The sequence below is a fragment of the Gobio gobio genome, assembly GCF_949357685.1.
Source record: "Gobio gobio genome assembly, chromosome: 2".
Classification (NCBI taxonomy): Eukaryota; Metazoa; Chordata; class Actinopteri; order Cypriniformes; family Gobionidae; genus Gobio; species Gobio gobio.
In genome coordinates, this window is record NC_137098.1 from 61,952,976 (window position 1) to 61,964,399 (window position 11,424).

The window sequence follows — 11,424 nt, forward strand, 5'->3', positions numbered from 1 at the left end:
CCCACCTTTGACATTTAGACATATTTAGGCCCCATAAGCTCTTGGTTGACAAATTTAATTGTATTGAAATGTTTACACAGTCAGACTCAAGCATAGTGCGGTTATACAACAGATTTAATATTCATAAAAATATCAGTGCATAATCTGTAACCAGCAGTTAAAAAAACAAATGTAGTAAGTTAAATGAAAAAGTTGCACAAAAAGAGGAGGACAAATGATTAGGTGATGAGAGCAATGCATTTAGTTGCTGAAGAGCAAACATGGACACAGAGATGGGCGGAAGGACACTGTGTTTCCGAGGACTTTAGTTCTGTGGGCAGCACCTCAGATTTGGCACTTCGCCTGTGGAAAGCGGATACCATCACTGGCCAAATTATGGATTTATGTCCCTGTCAACCCAAACACACACACACACACACACACACACACACTCTTACCTCCTGTGGCTGTGTGCAAGGAAAAAGCCATTAAAAATGACATCTCTACTGGGCTCAAGATTAATAGCCAAACACTCTCGGAAAGACACTCTCAAGCAGTTTTGCCCATGTTAAGGACACCAAGGACTATGAATAAGAGAAATGTGTGTGTGTGTGTGTGTGTGTGTGTGTACTTATGGGACATTTCTGGCCTACAAAACAGGCACATGAGCACCGTCTAATGGGATTTATGGAGCAATTCATATAAACCGACAGCAGAGGGCGAAAATGTTGCACATTGACACAGAGCAGACTTTGCTTGAAGGGTTAGTTCACCAAAAAAAAAAAAAAAGACAATTCTGTCATTTACTCACTCTTAGGTTGTTCCAATAAATACTATGGAAGTCAATGGCTACCGTCAACTGTCTGGTTAACATCATTCTTTTAAATATCTTCATTTGTGTTTAACTGAAGAAAGAAACTCATACAGGTTTGGAACAACATGAAGGTGAGTAAATGTTGACAGAATGTTTAGTTTTGGGTGAACTATCCCTTTAAGACGTGTTAAAAGTTACAGGAGAGTGCGTTAACTTTGTTTTACTCCAGGTCAACTAGGTTCAATTTAATGGATGTTTTCCACAAAAGCCTTTAAACTGCTACATGTACTCATGAAACGTTGAGTAAAACACTAGAGTCACCATGTAGAAACAAAGCATTTTCCTGAAGATTTGAGTATGCACTCAAAAAACACTGACAACGTTGTCAGATTTGATCTCTTTACATAAAGCTGTGTCTCAATCAGTTCAGGTCACACCACCAATCTGGCAACCGCACACCATCACCTGCCAGGTCTGCGCTGCCAGCCACAGATCAGTAACCATGGCAACTAACCCTTGGCAATGCTAGTGAACAAAATCAAGACCGTATACTGGAACTGCCAAAATCCTCTTGGCTCAGCTAGCCAGCAGTGCGTTTGTGAATGCGAGCATATGCATGTGTATGTGTGTGTGAGTGTGTTCAAGCGACACGTAGACTGGTTTAGTGTGGAGCGACGTAGATTAACTGTGTCTCTGTTCGCTAAGGACGTCCTGGGCGGTTGAAGAAGGGCTCGGATTCAGAAGGGGTCACTGATGGGTTCTCCACTGCTGACTGGGGCTCTGACTGTTTTTTACGCTGGAACAGGACCAGCCCTGCTATGATCACCCAAAAGAAGAAATTCACCCATACTGCTGTCTGAGAGGGATACAAATAACAGTTTCAATATACAACAGACAATATATTAAACATGTGAAAAAAAATGTTTTATATACATACATTTTTAGGCCATAACTGCAATTAGAGAAACAACCGGTTTGTTTTTGTTTATTAACAAAAATTAAAATCTCTCTCTCTATACACACACACACACACACCGATCAGGCATAACATTGACAGGTGAAGTGAACAACACTGATTAACTCTTCATCACCTGTTAGTGGGTGGGATATATTAGGCAGCAAGTGAACATTTTGTCCTCAAAGTTGATGTGTTAGAAGCAGGAAAAATGGGCAAGCGTAAGGATTTGAGCGAGTTTGACAAGCGCCAAATTGTGATGGGTCAGAGCATCTCCAAAACTGCAGCTCTTGTGGGGTGTTCCCGGTCTGCAGTGGTCAGTGTCTATCAAAAGTGCTCCAAGGAAGGAACAGTGGAGAACCGGCGACAGGGTCATGGGCGGCCAAGGCTCATTAATGACCGTGGGGAGCGAAGGCTGGCCCGTGTGGTCCGGTCAAACAGACGAGCTACTGCAGCTCAAATTGCTCAAGAAGTTAAAGGAACACTCCACTTTTTTTGAAAATAGGCTCATTTTACAAGTCCCCTAGAGTTAAATAGTTGAGTTTTACCGTTTTTGAATCCATTCAGCCGATCTTTGTATCTGGTAGTAGTACTTTTAGCATAGCTTAGCATACATCATTGATTCTGGTCAGTCCATTAGCATCTCATTCAAAAAATGACCGAAGACACTTTCAATATTTTTCCTATTTAAAACTTGACTCTTCTACAGTAACATCGTGTGCTAAGACCAACTGGAAATGAAAAGTTGCGATTTTCTACACCTATATGGCTAGGAACTACTTTCTCATTCCAGCGTAATAGTCGCCGATCTTTGCTTCTGATAGAAAGGAGTCAGAATACACAGAGCATCGCAGTTTGTTTTGTATGGGGCGGCATAGTCGCAGACCAGTCAGGGTGCCCATGCTGACCCCTGTCCACCACCAAAAGCACCAACAGTGGGCATGTGAGCATCAGAACTGGACCACGGAGCAATGGAAGAAGGTGGCCTGGTCTGATGAATTACATTTGATGTGATGGCCGGGTGTGTGTGCGTCGCTTACCTAGGGAACACATGGCACCAGGTGCACTATGGGGAGAAGGCAAGCGGGCGGAGGCAGTGATGCTTTGGGCAATGTTCTGCTGGGAAACCTTGGGTCCTCCATCCATGTGGATGTTACTTTGACACGTTCCACCTACCTAAGCATTGTTGCAGACCATGTACAGCCTTTCATGGAAACGATATTCCCTGGTGGCCGTGGGCTCTTTCAGCAGGATAACAACGAGTTTGAGGTGTTGAATTGGCCTCCAAATTTCCCAGATCTCAATCTAATCAGTGTTTGTTAAGTCCGGTGGAGGCCCCATCTCGCAACTTACAGGACTTAAAGGATCCGCTGCTAACATCTTGGTGCCAGATACCACAGCACACCTTCAGGGGTCTAGTGGAGTCCATGCCTCAACGGGTCAGGGCTGTTTTGGCAGTAAAAGGGGTACCAACACAATAATAGGACGGTGGTCATTATGTTATGCCTGATCGCTGTGTGTGTGTTATGAAGCTCATAGATTTTGCCATTAAGTAGGTTTCTCCACCACTTCCATACAAATGAGATTTGAAGCCAGAATGTCAATAAATTGAACAACATTAACAGATTGAATTAATTTCAGATGTTAACTTGATGGAAGCTGTAGAAAGGAGTCGGTGTATCTCTAATGATTTGAATATGCGGATTGCTCGAGCATAATGTGTCCCTGTGTGTTTGTGATCAAGGGAGTCTGTAACTACCTCAGCACTGTGCAGTCTGGAGTAGAACTGGCTCCCAGTTATAGGGCTCAACCAAGACTTATCTTGCGCTTCGTCACACCTGCAAATGCACAAAATATTGTATATACACACCCACTTTGGTTGATAAGGTTGTTGTGATGGTCAATACTGTCTGTCTGCACTAATCAAAAGCTATTAGAGAGCTCTCTCTTACACACTCACCTTGTTATATCTTTGAGTGAATGAAGCACTGAGTCACACAGTCTGTCCCTGCCAATTTTCAGGATGCATCCCGTCACCAAGAGGAAGAAGAGGAAGACTCCAGACAGGCCAAGGGTAACGTTCATCCATAATTTCTCTCTGATACCAAACAGACAACATTTCACAATGATTGCATGATATTTGAGAAAATAAATGCTTCCAAATTAATAGTCTTTTAGGGGAAAAAACACTTCACTTCATCCTTTCATGTTAGCAAGGTCTCACTCTGACAGTACAAGGACTGCTGTAACATCTCTTACTGGATTTGAAATGAGATTTGACTTTATCAATAGAGCATTGGAAGGAATTCTGATAATTTTGTTTTTAACATTTCTTTTTGATTCTATATTAACAGCTTGTTATAAAAATATACACTACCATTTTAACTAGTGGTCAGTCGATACTAATTTTGTATGGCCAATGCGTATATCTTGGAGAACAGGCTTATAGATGGCAACTTCTTGATCCTGTATTAGAGTATTTTTCACAAGTACATAAATTGGGGTCTGAAATTGTCATCGTAGGCGCATGTCCACTGTGAGAGACAAAATCTAAAAAATAAAAATCCAGAAATCACAATATATGATTTTTTAACTATTTATTTGTATGATACAGCTGCAAATAATTATTTGAACACCTGTCTATCAGCTAGAATTCTGACCCTCAAAGACCTGTTAGTCTGCCTTTAAAATGTCCACCTCCACTCCATTTATTATCCTAAATTAGATGCACCTGTTTGAGGTCGTTAGCTGCATAAAGACACCTGTCCACCCCATACAATCAGTAAGAGTCCAACTACTAACATGGCCAAGACCAAAGAGCTGTCCAAAGACACTAGAGACAAAATTGTACACCTCCACAAGGCTGGAAAGGGCTACGGGGAAATTGCCCAGCAGCTTGGTGGAAAAAGGTCCACTGTTGGAGCAATCATTAGAAAATGGAAGAAGCTAAACATGACTGTCAATCTCCCTCGGACTGGGGCTCCATGCAAGATCTCACCTCGTGGGGTCTCAATGATCCTAAGAAAGGTGAGAAATCAGCCCAGAACTACACGGGAGGAGCTGGTCAATGACCTGAAAAGAGCTGGGACCACCGTTTCCAAGGTTACTGTTGGTAATACACTAAGACGTCATGGTTTGAAATCATGCATGGCACGGAAGGTTCCCCTGCTTAAACCAGCACATGTCCAGGCCCGTCTTAAGTTTGCCAATGACCATTTGGATTATCCAGAGGAGTCATGGGAGAAAGTCATGTGGTCAGATAAGACCAAAATAGAACTTTTTGGTCATAATTCCACTAAACGTGTTTGGAGGAAGAAGAATGATGAGTACCATCCCAAGAACACCATCCCTACTGTGAAGCATGGGGGTGGTAGCATCATGCTTTGGGGGTGTTTTTCTGCACATGGGACAGGGCGACAGGGCGAGAGGATGACCGGGGCCATGTATTGCGAGATTTTGGGGAACAACCTCCTTCCCTCAGTTAGAGCATTGAAGATGGGTCGAGGCTGGGTCTTCCAACATGACAATGACCCGAAGCACACAGTCAGGATAACCAAGGAGTGGCTCTGTAAGAAGCATATCAAGGTTCTGGCGTGGCCTAGCCAGTCTCCAGACCTAAACCCAATAGAGAATCTTTGGAGGGAGCTCTAACTCTGTGTTTCTCAGCGACAGGCCAGAAACTTGACTGATCTAGAGAAGATCTGTGTGGAGGAGTGGGCCAAAATCCCTCCTGCAGTGTGTGCAAACCTGCTGAAAAACTACAGGAAACGTTTGACCTCTGTAATTGCAAACAAAAGCTACTGTACCAAATATTAACATTGATTTTCTCAGGTGTTCAAATACTTATTTGCAGCTGTTTCATACAAATAAATAGTTTAAAAAATCATACATTGTGATTTCTGGATTTTTTTTTTTTTAGATTATGTCTCTCACAGTAGACATACACATACGATGACAATTTCAGACCCCTCCATGATTTCGAAGTGGGAGAACTTGCAAAATAGCAAGGTGTTCAAATACTTATTTTCCTCACTGTATTATATATGTATATGAATAAAGAGGAAGTAAACACCGTACCCAACAGGGTACTCGTTAATCTGGCAAGTTGGTGCACTAATTTTACATACAGCTCACAATGAAAAATGACATGAATATGAGATAAACCTTCATATAGCAAAGGCTATAAAACGTTTTTGTATACCATTTATTTCTTTGTTTAACAGTTCTATCAAATAACATATATTAAACAGAGACTGTAAAATAGTTTTGCGTTAAATAAAAATAAAAGTAACCCACATTTTTATTATATATATATAAAATTTATACAAATTTTTTTTTTTATGAAATCCCTTTTGCGCATTAATATATTACAATTTAAAGTAACGTTTTCTATTTTATATTATTTTAAATGTATCCGTCTCATTGTAAAGCTGCATTTTTAGCATCATTACTTCCAGTTTTCCATTTTTTAAACGGAAACGGTGCTGCGTTGAACACCCTGTTCTGATGACGCAGGAGTTTGCAACTACGGCAGCTGAGAAGGCCATTCTTTGTGCTCTTTTTGAGGAATTTTCGGAGCCTGAAGAAATCGGTATAAATACGTGTTTAATACTGCAAAATACATGCAATCACTGCCCTTGCCGTCCAGAATAAAAGAAAACATCCTATCATCATTATCATTGTTTATCTCCTGGTAATCAATTCTAATTTAAATCATTTTATTTCTAGTTCTTACTTTTTTAATAGCTTGTATTTTCTTTCCCATTTTTATGTAAAGCACTTAATTACCATTGTGTATGAAATTTGGTATATAAATAAACTTGCCTTGCAATGAAGCTAAAAATATAAACTGGGTAAACCCAGCCTGATCTGCCGGAGATTTGATTTCACCCTGCAAACCTGTACAATTATTTCTACTGCTTCTGTTACACTTTTGCAGGAACCAATCACAGACTGGCTTATCCACCTGGCACACTATTGGCGGGTTTAACACATTAACGGATAGAGAAGCGATGGATTGATCCCCGTTGATCACGCCTCTTGTGGTCTGATTGGTTGAAGGACTATCCAATTGCATACAGTCATTTGAATTAAGCTCGTTGATCACATCTCTGGTGCAGTAGAAAATACAGAGCAGACTCCCCAGACCAGTGTTCAATCTTAAATTAAAAACAGACAACTGACATATATGACACACCCACCAAACGAGAGAAAATGCATCTCAAACACCGTTTTCAGGAAACATGACGTTCAACCGGAAACCGTAGCAAAACGTCACGCACCGGTTTGAGCTTTGAACGTGACCCAGTCTTCAGTGTCACATGATCCTTCAGAAATCATTTCAATATGCTAATTGGATGCTCGAGTACATTTTTTTTTTTATCAATGTTGAAAACAGTTGTGCTGTTTAATATTTTTGAGGAAACTGTGATACATTTTACTCAGAATTATTTGATAAATAGAAAGTTCAAAAGAACAGCAACTGTTAGAAAACGAAATGTTCTGTAACATTATTCAAATATTTCCTGTCACTTTTGATTAAATTAATGCATACTTGCATAAAAATCTTACTAACCACAATGTCTCATATCTAAATACCATACTAACAACTTTTGCCTCATCCGTTTCGAGTTCCCTCCTGCGATCCATTGATGCTACTGCACGACAACAGGGAACAGAAATGGAGGAACACCTTGAGAAAACCTCTGTTCTCATACCTGAAATAAACTCACAAGCACACGATCTACTGTGTTCCTGGACATACCTTTTCACCTCCCCGTCAAAACAGGCGACGTAGATCCAATAGAGGGTGAATGAAAAGCAGAAGACAGCCACACACACGGAGATGGCGGACACAAAGTAACAGAGAGAGGGAGAACTGGATGAAAGCACGCCGAGTGAAGTGTTGTTCAGATGCACTGAACCGTACAGCATACACTTCCCATCAAAACTTCCCTGTTTGGGTGGAAAAAAAGAACGAAAAAAGGTTATTGCTTACAAAAATGCATCTGGTTATGACTACAGTAGGCACATTCTACAAATAATGTACAACTATTGAACAACTTGGGCACAAAAGGGGTGGAATACAGGTGGATTTTTAATGCATTTCAAACTAGACACTTTTCCATGTTTAATGTTGTGCCAGTGAACTTAAAAAACGACAAGCATTACTCATAGGGCTGGGCAAAAAAAAAATAGATTTTTCGATTAATCGTTTTTTAAAATGTGGTCGATTCAAAATCGATTCTCAAGGCCAAGAATCGATTTCGGGGTTTTCCAGTCGATCCTGCCCGGTATCGCATATATGCTTATCGTTAAGATAAAATCAAATGGCAATCGCATCTAAGGAAGGCGCGCAAATAACAGAGATAGTGATGAAATATAATGCATCACGAATCAAAGTACAGACGCCTCTGGAGGAAAAAACGCTTCCATAAAAACGGACAGTGTCTGAATGACGGTCGGCTAAATCGCAAGAAATGCTTGTCCTTTACTGAAAATTGCTGAAAATCATCCAATATCCTTTTTATGTTTTAGAATAAGTGTATCAAAATATCCATAACAACAAAATTGTATTGTATTTAACATAATTGTATGCATTTGAAATATAGAGATGGGTTCTGTTTTAATGTAGGCCTACCCAAGTGTACCTAAAATAAAGAGTTTAATATACAGGTTTGTGGCTCTTAATTAATTTTTAATTACCCACTTGTAAACTTGTTCACTGTTCTTTTTTATAAATATAGTAGGCTATTTGAATTAAATCTATATTCATTGAGTTTAATCGAAATTGAATCAAATCGAATCGATTTGAGAGCTTGCGAATCGAAATCGAATCGGAACATCTGAATCGAAACCCAGCCCTAATTACTCATGGTTAACTTTCTTTTACTGTGATTTACACTGTTTACAGGATGAAGACTGAGGCTCCTTCACAAACTCACACTCTCTTTTTCTGCTCATCTGACTTTAATTAGCCAATTCCTCTTGAGAGCAAACTCTCAGCTGGTCACATGACAGAAAAAAAGCGGGGAGAGTGACAGAACTGGAAGTTGCTTCTGTCACACTTTCATTTTCCCTTCACTTCCGGGTTTTACCTTTAAAAACGTAGTTCTTCTACTGTATGGATAATTATACAAAACAATTACAAAAACGTAGGCCTATTAGTTCTTCAACGGTATGGATAGTTGTTAAAAAAAAAAAAAAATTCTCTCATCTTTCTCAAGTCACATGACTATGACGATTTTGGGGTCCACCTCGTGAGTGTGTAGCCTACGCACTGAACACCTCCAGAAGAAAAGTTATGATTTTACATGTAGCAATGAAAAACACCAAAAACACATCCCCTGCAAACAATTATGGTCAACTACAAACTACCAGCGTTCATCCAAGTTTGAAACTGACACTTTGCCGTGTTTCTAAACGCAACGCACCGTGCCAATAAGGTAAAGTCTGTTATAGTCTTCTCTGCTAAATAGCAAACAGCAGATACCTGTGAGATTGTGACCGAGGCGGCTGTGATGATCCCGCAGACGAAACAGCTGCCGTACAGAAGCAGCTCCACCAACAGAAACCACGGCAGCGCCATAGCGTGTGTGTGTGTGTGTGCGCGCGCCACAGCTCCACACGGTTGCTTTAACCAGCCGCGGCAGCGCGCACACACACACACACACACTCGTGTGCCCAAACCGCATCATGAGTTAACGACTATCATGTGATCGCACAAAAACATGAACCAAATTCCTGTGCATTTTAAATAAAGCATCAAAATAGGTCACATGTGTATGATAATCACCTTAGTTAAGTTATATTGACCTACTTCTTTTTGACAACTGGATGTGAGAGTATAACTACATTAATTATGATCATAGCAGGACATTTTTACACTGGAACTGCACTGTTAGTTTTCAACAGAAAAGTTCTTACACTAATTCATTCAACCAAGGTAAAATATACAGCAATACAAATCTAGGACCAGTGTTGGGGGTAGTTATTTTTTTTAAAGTAATGCATTGCAATATTGCGTTACTCCCTAAAAACGAATTGCGTTACTTTTCCTCACCTGGGCTTGCGTCTTTGTTTTGTAATAATATTTTTTTTTTAAATCTAATTTTAGTAAATGTAAAGGCCCTCTCACACCAAATGTGAAATGAATAAGCCTCTGGCTGAAGGACATGCAAATTCTTACCTGTAAAGTAGAGGGCGCAGCTCAAACAAACCTTTCAGCTGCGCTGCAATTCTGGACTGCAGAAGAACAAATTATATACATACACACACTACATTACCAAAAGTTTTGGGACGTCTGCCTTTACATGCACATGAACTTTAATGACATCCCATTCTTAATCTGCAGGGTTTAATATGGAGTTGGCCCAGCCTTTGCTGCTATAACAGCTTCAGCTCTTCTGGGAAGGATTTCCACAAGGTTTAGGAGTGTGTTTATGGGAATTTTTGACCATTCTTCTAGAAGCACATTTGTGAGGTCAGGCACTGATGTTGGACGAGAAGGTCTGGCTCTCAGTCTCCGCTCTAATTCATCCCAAAGGTCAGGACTCTGTGCAGGCCAGTCCAGTTCCTCCACACCAAACTCACTCATCCATGTCTTTATGGACCGACGCTTTGTGCACTGGAGCGCAGTCATGATGGGACAGGAAGGGGCCATCCCTAAACTATTCCCACAAAGCATGAAATTATCCAAAATGTCTTGTATGCTGAAGCATTGAGTTCCTTTCACGGGAACTAAGGGGCCAAGCCCAACCCCTGAAAAACAACCCCACACCATAACCCCCCCTCCACCAAACTTTACACTTGGCACAATGCAGTCAGGCAAGTCCTGTTCTCATGGCATCCGCCAAACCCAGACTCGTCCATCAGATTGCCAGACAGAGAAGCGTGATGGGTCACTCCAGAGAACAGTCTCCACTGCTCTAGAGTCCAGTGGCGGCGCGCTTTACCCCACTGCATCCCACGCTTTGCATTGCACTTGGTGATGTGAGGCTTGGATGAGCTTCTCGGCCATTGAAACCCAATCCATGAAGCTCTACACACTGTTCTTGAGCTGATCTAAAGGCCACACAGAGTTTGGAGGTCTGTAGCTATTGACTCTGCGCACTGTGACCCTCAGCATGCGCTGACCCTGCTCTGTGATATTATATGGCCTACAGTTGCTGTTGTTCCCAATTGCTTCCACTTTGTTATAATAGCACTAACAGTTGACCGAGGAATATTTAGTATTGAGGAAATTTCACGAATGGACTTATTGCACAGGTGGCAGCCAATCACAGTCCACGCTTGAGTTCACTGAAGAGCTCCTAAGAGCGAGTTCTTTCACTAATGTGTGTAGAAGCGTCTGCAGGCCTAGTGCTTGATTTATACACCTGTGGACATGGAAGTGATCGAAACACCTGAACTCAGTGATTTGGAGGGGTGTCCCAATACTTTATAGGCCCGGTTTCACAGACAGGTCTTAGATTAAGCCAGGATTAGGCTTTAGTTCAATTAGGATATTCAAGTAGCTTTTATAAATGTGCCTTAGAAAAAAACATTCCTGGTGTGCATCTTGAGACAAAACAATGGCACTGAAATATTTTAAGATATAAATTTCAAGCGGTTGTAAAGTAATTACTTATTGAAAATAAGTACCTACTCAAGAGAGTAAGCGATTTCGGACCAAGCC

At 40.9% G+C, this 11,424-nt stretch overlaps 1 protein-coding gene across 1 annotated transcript; it reads right to left on the reverse strand.

Annotated features, from left to right (window-relative positions):
- Window positions 1–96: 96 nt before the first annotated feature.
- On the reverse strand, window positions 97–9,426 carry tmem179ba (transmembrane protein 179Ba). The gene is made up of 5 exons (XM_079810687.1): window positions 9,241–9,426; window positions 7,513–7,703; window positions 3,709–3,846; window positions 3,508–3,586; window positions 97–1,649 (listed from the first exon to the last, which is right to left on the reverse strand). The coding sequence occupies exons 1-5, from the start codon at window positions 9,334–9,336 to the stop codon at window positions 1,494–1,496; spliced, it is 660 nt and encodes a 219-aa protein (XP_079666813.1). The 5' UTR covers window positions 9,337–9,426; the 3' UTR covers window positions 97–1,493.
- Window positions 9,427–11,424: the final 1,998 nt, after the last annotated feature.